General features: G+C 43.1%; 1 protein-coding gene across 1 annotated transcript in view; it reads left to right on the top strand.

Moving 5' to 3' along the window:
• LOC105837186 (transcription factor SOX-9) overlaps nucleotides 1-15653 on the top strand; it is a 28264-nt gene extending 12611 nt beyond the window's left edge. The window contains exons 3-5 of the mRNA XM_012681748.3: nucleotides 95-431; nucleotides 831-1144; nucleotides 1509-15653. Of these exons, the coding sequence (XP_012537202.2) occupies nucleotides 95-431; nucleotides 831-1144; nucleotides 1509-1776 (919 nt within the window). The 3' untranslated portion in view covers nucleotides 1777-15653. The remainder of the gene's footprint in view (nucleotides 1-94; nucleotides 432-830; nucleotides 1145-1508) is intronic.
• The last annotated feature ends 1063 nt before the right edge of the window (nucleotides 15654-16716 follow it).

Genomic DNA, 16716 nt, shown 5'->3' with positions numbered 1-16716 from the left:
GTGTATGCAAAGCTCATACGACATGTAACAAAAATTCTCCAGTATAGTTGAAATTTCTTATATTGCACGAGATTGTGTTGTGACACACACACAGGCTCCTGTCCGACAATGACAAGAAACCGTTCATCGAGGAGGCCGACCGCCTGCGCGTTATTCACAAGCGCGAGCACCCCGACTACAAGTATCAACCCCGACGTCGGAAGCAGAACGGGCCATCTTCCGGCCGCGAGAGCTCGCCCACGAGGAGCCAGAGCAACGTGACGTTCAGCGTAACTAGGTCGTTGAAGCAGGAGGACATGAGTCCCAGAGGCGTTCAAGGACCCAACTCACCGCAGAGCGGCGTGAGCTCTTCGCCACCCACGACACCGAGTCAGGGTCTCTCGCCACCGACACCCCCGACGACACCCAGGGGACAGCACTACATCAATCAGGTAGCTGAAACGCATTCCTTGCGATCACTTTTTGATCCGAGAGCTTTCGATTTGATGAGAGAGAAATAGCTGTTTTTAATTATTATATTATTGATTATTCGCGATTATTAATTCCTTTTCACAAGGATTGATAAGATTGTTGTAAAATAACAGTGATAATGTAATGCTAGCAATAACAATAATTTAAGTTTAAACATAAAATTGACTGCTGTCTAATTTTCACTTTGCGGTAATTATACTTAATTAATGGAAGAAAAACCTTTACGGTCCAAACTATTTCTCGCAAGTAGTGAAAGTCGGGTATAATTATTGAAAATAATTTTTCGCGCGATTCGCATGAGCGAGTCGTTTGGATAGCTAATTGTTGACTCTTGCGAAATGAAGATGTTTGATTCGCAGAGCAATCAGCTTCCGCAGAACAACACGGTGTACTACCAAGATTTGGTCAACGGCACGGCGTCGAGCGAGTCCTCGCATCAGCAGCCGTCGGTTGATCTCCGGTACATTGAGGTCGGAGACGGCCTCCCCAGCGAGGAGAACCAGTTGAACGGCCTCGGCACTCTGGGCGGGCTCGGTCTGAATCTCCCGGTGAACTTCCAGGAGTGCGAGGTCGAGAGCAACGAGCTCGACCAATACTTACCGCCTCAGACCACGCCGATACATCAGTACCCGCCTGTGCAAGTCACCACCGCCTCGCAATGGTTACTCAACAGGTAAGGAGACCGCCGTAATTGCGCTCTTTCACAATGATTCCAAATTCAAAGGACTCTGCACCCTGAAAAAAAAAAAGAAACGTAGAGTCAATGGCGGCACTCTGAAAGTTTCGACCGTTGCACTCGAGATAGAGACAACTATATAACGCGTCGTGTTGAATGGCACTCTTGCCTTTCGTTGTTACATAATTATTATTTTTCTTCGTCTTCTAAGGACTCTCAATTATGTTCGGTGTAAATATCGCATTTGTTAATATTGAACGAAACTTATAATACGAGAGATCTTCGCCCTTGTCCCTTTCCTCCTTGCGTTTCTCTTCCTGCACGATTTACTGGACGCCGGGGCACTACGCTTGGTTTCCAGATACGAGGAAGAGGTCGAGAGACCGATCAAACGCCACTGCTCGGAGCAAGCGATCACGGAGATGTCGTCATGGGAGGACAGGACTCAGGAGATGGTCAGGTATCACGAGCTGCAACCTCCCCTTCCGCCGGTCCAGTATATATCCGCCCATAACGCGCACCATTCGCACGCGAGTACGCAGATGGCTCATCCTCACGTGTCCACGCCCTACGCGCAATACGCGCATCGCTACGTGTCCGGCATTGAGACGTGGCCGAATTATATGTAGACCAAAGCGAGGTAAACGCATCCCAATTATTTTTCGTTCCGCGAGTGCCTACCTATAAGCATGCGAAAAAAGAATTCGCGTAGAGACCGTCCTGGACCTGCCGCGAAATATTCGAAAGATTCATAGAACCCGGCTTGGAACTTCTCTGGCCGAGAAAAAGACGCCATTATGTAGTTTTTAATTTTTCGCTATTGAATATGTCACGAAGGCCAAAGTCGTAATTATTGAAATTATCCTGAAATCATTTGAGAAGCGAAAACTGATTTTTACCTACAATTTTTACAATTTTTTCACGCAAATAATCTTGTGTTTAACGATATAAGCTAGATTTCTTAAAAACTGAGGAAAGACGACGCCGAGTTTCTTTGTCTGTGTATTTCACGACGGAGTCAGGATATCCTGTAGATAACGGCGCTGCTAAAGTTATGTACGAAATGCGTCGCGTAAAATAAAGAAAGTAAAAAAGACTATTTTGTTACATCGACTTAGTTGCTTATAAATAAAAGTGATTGTATAAAATGAATTGTGATCGGAATTTTTCGCCGCGGTGTTAAATCCCCGCCGAGTTTCCGGGCATACAGAGCCCCAGAGATAGCCAAATGCAACATAATTTTATAGAGATTTACCCTATTGATAGTGCGCGAATTGATGCGCGGCTAAACGCGAGCTTCGTGTGATAAAGTAATTAGTGTAACGCAGGTATTTTGATTATCTATTCGTTTTGACGATATTGCGAATTTGTTTAAAAAAAGGAGAGATAGAATATTAAGGAATATAAAGAAATGCCGATACATATAAAAGCTATACATATATGGCTTCGAGACTTCAAGGAAGAGTGTTATCACTCTAATACCGCAATTTTGATATCGCGATAATTACGTGCAAAACGCTTGCGTAATATCCGTCTTAAATAAACTAAAATGTGGTAAATAAAAAGGAGTTTATTGCATCGGAATAAAACGTTTCGAAAAATGTAAAGAGCATAATATAAATTTTATATAATATTGTGAACACTTTTCTCTCTCTCTTTCTCTCAGAACCGATTATGTTAAAATTTATTATAGACATATTTATTAGAGATACTCAAGTCAGAGTCTGGCGGAATCAAATCGTTTTTCTTTACTTTTTATTTCTATTTTTTTTTTTCGATATTTAGTTGTAAATTTTTTTGCAACTTTATAAGAAAAATCCCTGCAAACTGCATGTTATACTCTTGTTGAAATTTGACATCTTCAGAAGAGATCGGATTTCCTTCTTCAAAGAATCGATTAGAATCAAACCATCGTATGGCGTGTCATTCGTCAATATTCTAGTTCGTGTGATTTGATGAAAAGAAAATTATTGTTGATAATAATATCATTTATTAACAACAATAAACTTTATTAACGGCATCGATTGTAGCTTGCAATCCGAGAATCGCGAGCGCGCGCACGCTATGTGCTTCTCGCTCGACGCGAAAATGGCGGATTGGCCATTCTCCGGCTTGAGAGTCTCTACTACGTGGACGAGGCGCGGCCACGATACTCACCATGACATCATTCCATGACAGCCGGCCATTCCAAAGCGCAGAATTTCAGGCCAAACAAACAGGCGGCCGCTCGATATACGATGTGCTTAACGGCGCGAGCGTTCCAAATGTAATTTTATATATATAATACTTGTATATGTATATTACGCATAATTGTATATGTATATTATGCACGCGGACGCTATAAACTGGCGATCGGCCGGTCGGCTCGCCGCACGTTCTGTTCAAATAAACGGCTGAAATACGACCGAGGGTGGCAACAAATGTGCACTTGGCGCTTTCCGTTTAACTTAGGACCGAGAATATTTCGGGACCCGGAATTCGCGCGCGGTCGAGATACGATCGTATTCGTGGCAACAAAGGATTTCGCGATCGGTGGAGTTAAACTTTAAGAGTTGAGTTTTGCAAACTAGACAGGTTTCGATGGTTTCTCGCATTGCAAATTAGATTAAAAATGTCGCATTTTAGCTCGATCGAATCGCTCGGCCGCAGATGACCACGTGTATCGAGGACCGGCTGGCCTGATATATCGAGAGCGCTTTTGTAATATTCAGCTATTTGTAATATTGAGCTTGCAGCTCCGTATTAAAACACGTAGGCCACACATATGCTATACGTTATTAACATTTACTAAGTTACTACGCTGACACAGCCGTGCTTTTGTACTTAGATATTTATTCACCGCATATTTTTACGAGGATCGATAGAAAGCGTAGGTTAACGTCTCGGCGTAGCTGTGTATGTAAACTGAAGGGCGAGCACTAAACCATAATTTATAAGTGTGATGTACGCTAATTTGTAGAAATAAAACAAGAGACACTAAAATCTCTGTTTGAAATTTAATTATCCTGTCCTAATTTCCTAGAAATTAAGTCGTTATTTCTTTCATATTTTTACATATAAATTATATATTATTTTGTACATAAAAATATTGGTGCTATCCTATTTTATCAGAAATTTACTTCTAAATTATGACAATAAATTATTTAAATTCATAGATTTATTTAGGCCATTTAATAACCAATGTGTTTTATTATTAATATAGTTATTAATATAATTACTAAATATTTAGTTGTATTAATCAAACATTTAATTAAAGTTATTTCTTTCCAAAGCTAACTAGATTACTGCCAGACTCTTTTTTTCGGTGCATTACGTCTTCAGCTAGTCTGGAAACAATTTCTCAACTTAGATTCTTAAAGATAAGAATTTCATACTAAACGGTTAGGCAAATCCAGGCGAATTCGCAGGACCGTGCGACCAAGGCCAACACATGGTGCCTTATCTTTTTCGTCTCCTCGTATGATATTTGCAACGATATACGCTTAACGAAATGAAATAGTACGCGGACTAGGTCACACGCGGTAACAACACGCCTCAAATATTTGTTCGAGCCCTTTACTTCCACCTTTTTAATGGCCCAAAAACCGCGAACGGACCATTCTCTCGGTCGAGCAAACAAGGGGCTTATCGAAATCCACCCGAGGGACGTGGGAAATGTCGCGACTTTATACCACTTATCCTAAGAGATTAAAAATAGAGAAGGTGCACGTGTATTTCCGACACGCCGACAACTCGACGGAAATTATCGCTTAGTTTAGAATTTTGAAAATTCGAGATTTAAATTAAATCATATTCCATTTACAAATAATTCACGTATATTAATTCTAAGCTTACTCTATAATTTTATTTATCTGATAAATATTATTTATCAGAAACGACACGCTCGAAATTCCTCCTGTATATATATGCAAGTGTTATTATATTTTCCTTAATCCGTTTGTATTATAATATAATTTTAATCTCTCTGTTTTTCTGCTGAGTTATGCCAAGTTTAGAGCTAAATTTAGAGCGGGCGATGGTGAAAACAAGCCGGTAACTCGCGGCGATCGTTCGACGATGGGTTTCGTCGGTCGGTTAGACCGACTCTCGACTTTTTTTCTCCTCGTCATCTCTCGGCGAAAGAGGAGACCGATGAGCTTGACGAGAGTCAGCCCTTCCATCCCGCCGTATCATCGTACGGCCGTCTGATTTTTTTTCCCCGCGCGTCGTTGTCAGACATCGAGATTTCGATAAAGCGCCGACCCAGTGTGGGCAACGGGCACGGAACACAAACGACGGAAACGGCACTATTTTCTTGACCCCTCGACACGATAGAATTCCATAAAAGGGACGAGGAGGAAAGGAGAAACAATCGTGGCGCAAACGCGCGACAGTACCGCCCATTGAAGTATACGCTGGCAGCTGGGTGTCGGAAAGAGCCGCCATTTATACGCTTTATCTATTTTAATTTCGTCGCGTATATACATATATATATATATGTATATATATGTGTATATTCGATTTACTGGAAGGCGGTCGTTCTTTAACATCGAACGACTTCCGGGTGCTAGTTCCTGGAACTCATAGAATGTCGATCTCGATATAAATACATCCGTAACTCTTTTTTTTCTCTCTCTTCTTCCTTCCCTCTCTACGTATTTTAACAATAAACTTCAATAGGCTGTGGTTCACTTGCCTCGAAGCATTTTATAGACCCATTGGAACAAAGAACTTTATGAATTGACGAACCAAAGAAATAATGTTTAGAAGCAATGTAATGTCAAGTATATCTTAGTCTAAAGTAAACTTTATAACAAGATGTCTAAAAATGTATTAAGAAATTTCGTCAACAGAAAAACATAAATTATTATTTTTACAAAAACTCGCAAGTAGTATTTTCTCTGAGAATTATTTCGATCAAATTACAATTAATTTAATCGGTTAATTCAACAATAAAATTGTCCAAAGCAAAAATTTTGATGAGAATTATTAATGTTAAATATATACGAAATAGATAAAGCATGAATGTTTTTGACCATATCTGTAAAATATCTCGCCATCGCATTGGCTTGTAAAATTTGCATAAAAAGGCGTTAATCGACTAGATTTATGTTTTTCATGGACACGCCGCCTTCATTCGAATACAGGACATTTCCCTCCTGCGATGGAGGGGAGGATACAAAACTCGGGCCGATCGAGTGCGATGACATTTCGTACGCTAAATAAATATTTGAGCGAGCACGATAGTATGTCGATAAAATTTTCGACAGTTCGGGCATTCAGCGTCCCGCGGAATAAAGAGTTGTAAACCCTTACAGCTGTTCCAGATTGTGCTACGTTTTATCGGCCAGTTATATCCTTCTTTACTATCTATCCATTCATCGAAATCTCGCCTCGCGGCACGCCATTGTGATCGCGGGACAGTCTTGGGGGCCAGACGTGAGTTCCGTCGATATTTCTGGGCGAAAAATTCATCACGAAGTCGCGCGACACGAAACCACGCGAGAATCGTCATCGCGTTTCGTTACTTCGTAAATTCTCTAAACTTAGAATTATTATCTACTGTCAAAAAAAAAAAAATTATCGTTCATCGCGTAAAAAATATCTGGCGTAAATAAAATTGGACTCGCACAAAGAAAAGCTTTATTACCTCGAAACTTTACTTAATGAATTTAATGCCGTTCCGCGTTTCTCCTGACTTCGATTGAGATATCTTGTAGAAAGATTTACGGGATCGCGATGAGACTTGCATCTCGATGATTCAGTATACGTATATACACACATATATACATATGCATACATACCTAGTAGATAAGGAAGGATCGAAGAGCTTATCAGCTGACACGACGATAGCTCTAATTAGCGCGGCAATTAGGCCGTTTTAAGAATCGCTCTGAATGGACCACGGAGAGATAAGTTTCGTCCACTTGTTCGTGCTAAAATTATCAATTAAATTCGCCGAGAAAGTCGCGACGCAGTCGTTTTCCGATCGCTGACAATGATACTCGTCGTTGTTCCTCGCACGGGTAGGAGCGCGGGGAGGTAAGGCGAAGTCGCGATCGTCCGGCAATCTAATCGGCCGCCCTTTCGGTACACACTTAGAGGACCCCACCATGGCACGTGTGAAACTAGACGAGGCCACATACCCATAGAGAAGACGAAGGGCCGGTCTACCGCGCGGTCAACAGCAAGTTAAACACGAGTAGCGGCGTTTATCGTGGCGTTACCATGGTAATTACTGCGGGTAGATATCGATAAACCATGCACCTAGGTACATAGCGGGGTGTCGATACAAGCTTTTTATCAGGAAGGACCAAAAGGGGTTCGCGTCCAGGAATTTTAATCTTCGCATGGCGCGTCATGTTCTTTTTCAAATGAACCCCGCGCGACACATGTCTCGCTACAATTCGCTACTTAGTTAGCACTGATTATCCATTATGAGGATCGATGAATTGTAATGGCACATTTTGCGATCTGACTGATGCCCTGAGAGCTCGCCATTTCGATGAAATTGTGATACGCTTCTTCGTCCCGGCGGCTGATATCGCCTGCTCTCCCTCGGCGTCCGTCCTCGGCGCGGTACATCTTAATTGCCAGCGGCGAGTGAAGATAATTGGCATTTGGCAGCGAGTGATCCGCGATACGCTTATGGCAGTGACGGCGGCACGGCGGTTCTTCTTCTCGGAAAGAAGTTCGTCTGTTTGTACGTTTTATAAGTCTTGAATTTACCGCAGGCCTCTTCTGCGCCGAGGAGACTCGCGGCCGCGTCGTCTTCTTCTTCGTCCAGCGTCGATGGCAGATACGACGGGAGACGCCGTCTGAAAGACGGGGGACGGCCTCCTCCTTCTTCTCCTTCTTACCCCTTAGCCACTCTCGCACTTCGCTTCTTTTTCCTTCATTTTTCTACGCGGACGGTTTTCTCCACGGCACTTACTGACGTCGATGATGCATTAACGTAATTGCGTTTGCGTCCCATTCGCGAGATAAGACGAGAGAACCCGAAAACTTACTCCTTCCCCCTTTCTTTCAAGTTGAAAATTCGAGGCCGCTTCGGAGATTCGTGCAGCTCTGTATAATCGTGGTCGTCTACCGAAGTTATTTGTGGTATCTGTGCTGTGTCACAGATTTACTTAATGTAACTATATGCCCTAATTTACAGGAAGAATGAAGATGTGTTTGCCATTTGAAAGAATCGTATTCGGATTTGTAGAAGTACGACGATCTGTTTGTTCAACAGGATAATCGCGATAATATATTTGTAAAAAAATATTCGATGTTTCCTGTGATCGCCTAATAATAAACTAGTCTTGATTCATTTGCCTAGCATTTATCTGTATATTTTAGATTACGTCATATTACGTGAATGTTTAAAATTGCAGATAAAGCAATCATACGTGTAAGCTAGAACCCTTCACAATCTTCTCTCATTTCATCAAGCATTTGTAAATGTAATGTGTCTTTTTTTTCTTTGTAAATTCTTTATTTTTTTCTGATTTGCGATCCCCTCAAAATATTCCGTTAACATTTTCTGACTATTTACAATTTTAATTTCGTTTGCGATTCGCTCGTTATGTCGCTCTTCGAAAGAATTTCCTGCGAAGGGATTTCGTTAATTTCTGCACCTCTGATCTGAAAACAGTGGATCGCAACAGGCAGAAAAAACGTTTGACGCCGCGACGTCACCTAAGGTGGAGGATAAGAGGAAGAAGTGAGCGGAGAGCCCGAGGCCTTCTGCACTGTCTCAAGCACTCTCTTCGTGAGTGACTCTCGACTGGTATGGCTGACAAAGAGCGAGTATCCACCAGTATATCGAGGTACTAGAGCCACCATGTGCGTACGGGCGTACCCCGTGAATACTAGCGGCTTAGCTCGCACTAAATGAATATTCGCGCTATCGTCCTGGCCTTTCAACGTTCCGGCAGGAATCGCGACAGACGATGTCGAGTCTCTTGGAGAATCGGAATGCTCGATGTGATGACATCCAACAGCCTCGAACGACGGGAAACGGAAAGAAAGGGAGACGAAAATGCACAAATGACAGACGAATAAACGATTATTTTACTAAATTGTTGAAAGGAGATTATCAATTATCGCGCAGCTATCGTCGGTTACCTTCGCCGGTATCGGAATAGTTAACGGGTGACGTTTATGTGCCGCCGAGGGTTTTAACTCTTTTTCTTTTTCTTTTCTTCTCGTTTTCTTTTCAATGGGCAACTTTGACGAACCGTAAAACCGTGACCGTACTAGGTACGTCTCACTTCTCAGGCCTGATTTTAAGAAGCTTTTGAAATTCGAGACGTGATACCGACACGTGGCGCGATATCTTCCGATTCGTTTCGTGTACGAGCCCTTATTGGAGCAAAGTTCTTTGATATTATAAGCAATGGAATGATGGTGCCATAAATTTAATAATCACTCTCTCTCGAAGATTTAACATTCGGTGTCCTACAAGCCATAATCGTCACTTTTCACGAACGGATAAAGAAATCTGTCAGTTTCTACTTTTTTTTTTCTTAAATTACGCAGATAAACGCAAACGTTTCTTCGCGTGGACATCCAAACGATCGAGCAAGAAGAGGGAATTTCTATCGGAAGTCGCGATGAAAAACTGCTGCGATAACGGTCGAACACAATAAACTGACTCCCCACTCAGGTCGCTCAGTGGCGACTGAGACTAATTGCGGCTCCGATTACAATGTCCTCGGCTATTATTATAATTTATAACTCGGTATTGTTATTGCGCGCGATCACGTTATCGGCGATGTGACGCGCGCATGCCTCTCCATCGTTGAAGCCAACGAACGAGACCTGGTCCAAGAATTGAGAAGTTGTTGGTCGACGTTTTATGACCTAAATCCTTTGTCTTGAACTTAGAGGGATAGAAAGCCCTGTCGGTTTCGAAGTTAAAAGCTCAATTGTTGTCAAAGGAATTATTAGCGTGGCCTAAAATTCGTAAGCGGTTAATCATGATTATATTTTGTCGATTCTAAATTGTTTTTTAAATAGAAGTAGAAAGCCCGTGGCTTAGAAATGAGAAATATATATTTTTAAACATTATCTCGATTCTTCAATTAGCTGTAACACTTCCAACGTAATTTGCATAAAAAGTTAATCAGGTTAAATATAAACTGACTTACTGCTACTGTGATTGCTAAAAATAAATGCGTTTCGTTGACGTCAAGTGAAACTATATAACTGTTTGATTGTTATAAAAAAAGGGATTAAAAGAAATCATCTGATTATGATATATCTTACAACTTCCACATTAAACAAATAAAGTTTGCAATTAGATTGTTCGCTGCTAAATAAAATATCATATATATATATAATAAAAAAGTGCCTATGTTGCAGCATCGACATTAATGACGAGTCATCGGTGATTGACCCCTTTGTGGACCTCACGCATGCTACCGCGATAACTGGGAACCGATTCGACGGGAATTGGAGTGGAAAAAGATTATGGAGATTCCACAAGCTTTTTGGTCCGGTCGTGACGAATTGGCACGATTATGCAACCAAACTGGGTTCACGTGGCCGGTTAAAAAGTCTGATGCACTATCGCAGGGAGGGAGGGAGGGAGGGAGAGAGAGAGAGAGAGAAAGAGAAAGAGAACGAGGTGAATGATATCGGAATCTCTATCGAGTTCGACGCGGTTTCATCAAAGGTTTTTATCGTTGTCCCGTACGCGAGCTTTCCCCGGTTTCCTCGCTCCCTCGGTGGGAAAAAAACGGAGACTTATCACCGTCGCATTGTCTGCGAGAGTGATAGAGAGGTCTTTTGGGGTCATGTTGCAAGAGCACGATGCCGGGACGCGGCGTTGCTGAACAGACGCGACAGCAGTCCTGAGTACAGCACAGGAAAGCCTCCCGCGATTTTGCTTATTCATTTAAATATCTAAAACGGTAAATTGCAGGTGATTAAAAAATAATAATAATTGCTTCTCATTGTACGATTAATACAAGCGAATTACATATCAATTTCGTCTTAATCACCTGCTATTTTGTAAAATAACATAAATAACTTATTAAGTAACTTGTACGAGATAAACGGAATTTTATACGAACAATAGAAACATTAAACAATATTCGAGATTCTTTTTGAAGTAACTTTTTGAAACTTAAATTCCGTATAGAATATGTTAGAATAATTTAGATGTTTGAATCCAATTGACTGTGAAATTGTTGAAGGAATTTCTTTCTTCGTCGACCTTATACATTATACTTATACTTTCTAAACAGCCAGCGTCGGAAAATGAATCTTCCCTCGTACAAAACGGTCGCCTCTTCCGCGTTTCGCTCGCGAATTCCGTCGACTGCGAGCAGTCATAAATTTATTACCCGCCTCGGCCACCCGCCACGGCCGTGGTCCTCGGAGCACGCAGAGAGGACGAAGGCGAGAGCGTAGCCTTAAGGCGGGACTTTTTGCTCGGCACACATGTGGCCGGCTAGCGGCGATTCGGGCTCGATAAAAGCTCGGGTCCGAGATGACGGCTGAGAAAGAGACGGAAAAAGGATGATGAGGAGAAAGAAGAAGGAGAAGAGCCGGCTGGACCTCGCTGTTCGCCAACTTGAGCGAATCGCATGTGCGATGGTGCGCACATCCGCGAGCTCGGACAGAGGAGAGAGAGAGAGAGAGAGCTACGTGCGTACGCGTGCATGCAGTGCATTATGCACGTGCATCGCTTGCTGGTCAGCGATGGCGGACCGGCCGCAGCTAGCAAAAAGCGCTAGCTCTCCCTTACGTTCAGTGTGAGAATGAGCGCGGTTATCGATTACGCGCGACGGAGTGCGCGATGCGATTCATTAACCCTCTTCGTGGACCCTACGTCGAGGTAGAGCGGACTTTTTTTACAGAACGAACATTTCTGCAATTTTCTTAAATTTGTGTAGAGCTTCAATTTAAAGCCAATTTAAACTTTAATTCAATTTGACTTTTTAACTATAATAATTTTGATCAACTTATTTTGTATAATAAAATAAATTAATATTTGGAGGGAATCTAATAGTCGTTTTCTTTTAAAATACAGATCGATATTGGTGCTTATCGTTTTCTAGATAGGTATCTTTGGAAATGAGAGAAAATTAGAAGGAAAACTAGTCGGTTAACACATTTGGGGCAATCACGATTTATTTATGCCCTGCACTTGCGAGTTTCGGTTGTCAAAGTGACATTCCTCGACTATGGCGATTATGTGAAGGAGAGGGCTACAAGTGGTTATTCTCGATACGAAGGAGAATTTACGAGTTTTAAAAAAAATCGTATCGGATTGTTTTTACGATATACGCTCGAAAATCTCTCCGTGATGACGACGACGATGATCGTAAAAGTCATTCCGATTTCGCCGTGAAGAATTTTGGGACGATAGAACGGAAATTTGATTCGAGTGCGGTTTCGGAAAAGTATCCACGGCGCCACCTAATTATTCAATCTTATATAACCAGTTTTATATTTTTTAACATCGTTTCTGAGAAAGCCTATTTATTTCAATTATAATCCCGAGTAATAAGTCGCTTATCGTATATACGATCTCGTCGTAGAGATCGAATTGCGCCTATAGTAATATTTATATCTATCTCGTATATATATAGCTTGGGAAATATTGGTTCGAATGTCATTATAAATTATTGGCAAACTAATTTTTCATTATCTTTCATTGCATTAACCTCGTGATTTCTCTTGCTAGTATTACGTTGATAAGAAAATATAGTAAAATAAATAACTTTTAATTCTAAAACATTTAGAGTTTTGCGAAAGGATTTCTAATTGTTCTCGGATTAGAAGTAGCTCTCTCTCTCTCTCTCTCTCTTTCTCTCTCGGTCGAAATCTAAAGTTTCTCGGTTATGCTAGATCAGAGAATATTTTCCAGGCCCTCACGTTTACGATGGCAGATCGTGCCCCGGTGGCACGCTCCGAGTCGCGAGCGGTCATAAAACAGCGAGGCCTTGTTTCGTCTAATAGCTCAAAACATCGTCGCCAAGGGTTGGCCAACGAAAAAGTGCCACCACCTCGCCCACATCGTCTCTCTACCGCTCGCCTCCGTCATCCCGCGCCACCGCGCCGATAAATTTCCTCGCGCGCTTGTCAAAACGTTGGTGGGACCATAAATTTCGCCCGGTCCCGAACCGGAGCGGGTTATTAACGCGCGACCGACATTTCGCGGCCGCCAACGACCCCCGCAATAGCGTTTCCCCCCCGTACCGGCAATGGCTAGGTCACCGACGGCGAAACACAAGCGGCACATCGTATATCACCCCGGCCTCTCCAATTTGCCAGGTAATTTTTAAGAGACCGCCGCCGCCGTTGCCGCCGCACGCAGCAGCTTCCCTTTACCCGGAAAACATGACGAATCGCGCGACAAATCTTTATTGTCGATGACGTCAAAAGAATTTCGTTTAAAATAACGTGCGCGTTAATATATAATTATAACAATATATATATATATATATAACAAAGCGCAAGGAGTACGAGAAATAGATTCGTTAAAATTACAATTGGCATTAACGATCCGACAAAACTCCCGACAATCGCACTGTCGATGTCGCTTTGATATACGCGAGTCGCGTTTCACCGCGATTTAATTCGAAAGTTATACACTAGAGAGAGGAAAGAGAACCGAGAAGAGCGGCGTGCGCGTCCTCGAGGAATGCGAAGGATGCGCCCCACGTTCAGAGAAGCCGAATTTGTCCGGCTCGAGGACCTAGGCAGAGCGTAAGGACTCCGGCGGCGGGGCCTCTTCAGGCCTCGAGGACACTCCTCGCGCGTTTCCTCGAGCTGTCTGTCACGCCGGCCTGACGCGCGCGTTGGAAGGGTTCCCCCAAAGTGCCGGTGTGTGATACGTCGAAGATCCCGGCGCGCTCGGTGCTCGTCGGGGGCTCTCGCTGTCGCGCGAGAGCTAGAGGAGCGTCCGACGGACATCGTATAGAGTTTCCTGCCGCTCGCGTCCGGCTGCTTTCCGTCAAAAAGGCCCACGATACCGCGCCTACGGGACTTTTTCTTACGTTCGGCACCGTTTGACACTCGATAGCGCCAGCCCGGCCTATTAGCCCGCGCATTAGAAGGATCTACTACGCAACGCGCACGTACGTACCACCCGTTCGCTCACATGTGCTCGCGCGCAACGCGTATGCGTACGGTATGTAAAGATACGATGACGTGGGCAGAGAGGGAGAGAGAAAGAGAGAGAGAGACATGGTGCGCACGAGATGCGATGTGCCGAGGCATTCTCCTTCTTCTCTCTTCCTTTGCTCTCCCTCCTCTTCTTCCTCCACTTCTTCTTCTTCTTCTCATGGCTTCGAGGAGTCGTTTCTTGCCGCCGTCCATCCGTCAGATACGATCTTTCCCGTTTGATAAATCACTACCGGAAATTCCGACAAAAACGCACATCTCGCTCTCCCTCTCCCTTTCGTTCGCGCTCTAAATGTTTAATTGGCGAGCGCCGGTTAGAGCGTGCTCTTTTCCCCCGCGAGGAAAAACGACGCTTTCAATTAGTAATCGCGGTTCTACCTGCGTTTTACATCGAATCGTTTCCGCTTACAGTATACTATATTTAATATATCCTGTATGCGATATGTAGTACAAGAGAATCTCTTAAAAAAAAAAGTACGTTAAAATATATGTACAAAGTATCTTAAAACTTAAAATTATACGCTGCTTTCGTCTTCGCTCTTCGAGATTAACGCTGTCGCGATTTGTTCTGTTGAGACTCGAACGAAATCAGCTTTCACAATGATCTCAGAATTTTATATCTATCTGTCAGTTCATTGTGAAAACCAGTTTCGTTTTAATTGCCGGCGACGGTTCCGATTTCATCGTAGCTCGCATCATCCAATCGTGGATATAACATCGTCCAATCGTGAAGCAGGAAAAGTAGTATTCTAAGAAACATAATCACAAGTGATACATAAGTTAAGACATGTATAATTGCTTATTGCTAGCTTATTGATTTTTAATAACCGTCGTTTGCTACAGGAACACATTTTAACAGGCGTCCACTTTCCACGTCGTCAACGATCCTGAAAACAGAAGAGGACAGATTAGTTCCAACGGACTCTGCGTTGAAGAGGAACGTAAGCGTAAGAAAAGAGGAGAAAGAAGAAGGGTGGTTGCGCTCTCTTCTTCTCTCGCTGCGCTCTGCTCGCGGCTTTCACTTCTGCGGATTTTTCAGGCGGGGCGCGACCGACCAAACGGCCGATGTGCCTAAGAGAAAGGGAAGACGTTCCTACCGGGGCCTCGAATTTCTGTGAACGTCCTAAAATAACAGGCAGACGTGTGCCAGACGTCGTCGAAATTTGTAATTTCGAGAATCGGTCACCCTGCCGGGGAACATCCCTGCCCTTCCCGTTGTTCCTTTATGCTTTGAACTGCCTCTTGGGGGAGGATGGGGCATACGGACGATACATTTGTTACGAGAGAGGGATACACTCAAAGGCCTTGTTTCCCCATAAATAACTATTGCGTCCTCGGCTTTGTCACGTGTACATCTTCCAAGGAGAGTCACAAAAATATCGTATTGACTCGAGTGTGCCAATAAAACATAAATAAAGGCAATTAAATAAATAATAATTAATAAATAATAGCAAATGTATAAAAAATTGAAGAAATAAAAAATGCAAAATAGAAATAAGTTCCTGTTGTATTTATTGTTTCTGGCAGAGAATTATATCATCGACGTGCGTTACCATCGTTAACAACGCCGTTATTAATAAAAGCACGATAATGTTTGTATTTTGGCAGTAAATTGACGGTGAGAGAGAAAGAGAGTGTGCGAGACGTGCGAGAGTAGTCAGGTCGCTGGACAGGTCAGACACCAGATGGACCGGCGAAGCGCGCGGAGGTACACGATGATCTCGAGGAATGCAGGGAATGATGATCAGTGATATTTAAACCCCCATCGAATCTTAATCGACGGATCTACTTGGGAGGTTTTCATCGTACCAGCGGGGAATGTTATACACCGATTTTAAAACCGACGCGCTTAATGTGCCTACCTACCCCTCCACGCGCGCGCGCAACGACGCGATGAATAAACGTTTCTTACATAAACGCGTTGCATTATCGCGTGCACGTTAATTCTTTTAGATGCCCGTGCGCGATGCGTACGCGTAACACCTGCGCGGTTCTCCTTTAAAACACGGCGGGTTCTCTTCATTTCAATTCAATTATATAAGCCATGTTTTTTTTCGCGTTCGTCGCTTCATCATAGAAAATACAACATTAACGATCGACAAATTGTAATTCTTCTCTCTCTGTCTCTCTTTCCTGAAAGTAATAAAGGAATTTCACTATCACAATTGATGATTTCTTTAAATTCTGGGGTAGATCATGGACGTGAATTCAAGTACGAGTAAACGCGAACTTTGCTTTGATACTTCGCAACTTCATCAGTAGACGTTCGAAAGGGTCCATCGCGGAATATTATTTTGCACGTGTGTTATCGGCCGGGTTGATAAGCGAGTCGGTTACACGGAGCCCTGATAAAGATACGGCGCGACCTCGCGACCCGATGGCCATATTCCGTAGAAAAGCGAGACGAAGAAGAGCAGTGCGCGAAGGTTCGGTCTCTTCACTTCCTTCAATTGAAGTATACAGGG

The sequence above is a fragment of the Monomorium pharaonis genome, chromosome 6, assembly GCF_013373865.1.
Source record: "Monomorium pharaonis isolate MP-MQ-018 chromosome 6, ASM1337386v2, whole genome shotgun sequence".
In the NCBI taxonomy this organism is placed as follows: Eukaryota; Metazoa; Arthropoda; class Insecta; order Hymenoptera; family Formicidae; genus Monomorium; species Monomorium pharaonis.
Note: the sequence above shows the minus strand (reverse complement) of the source record. Positions and strands in the feature narration are given on the sequence as shown.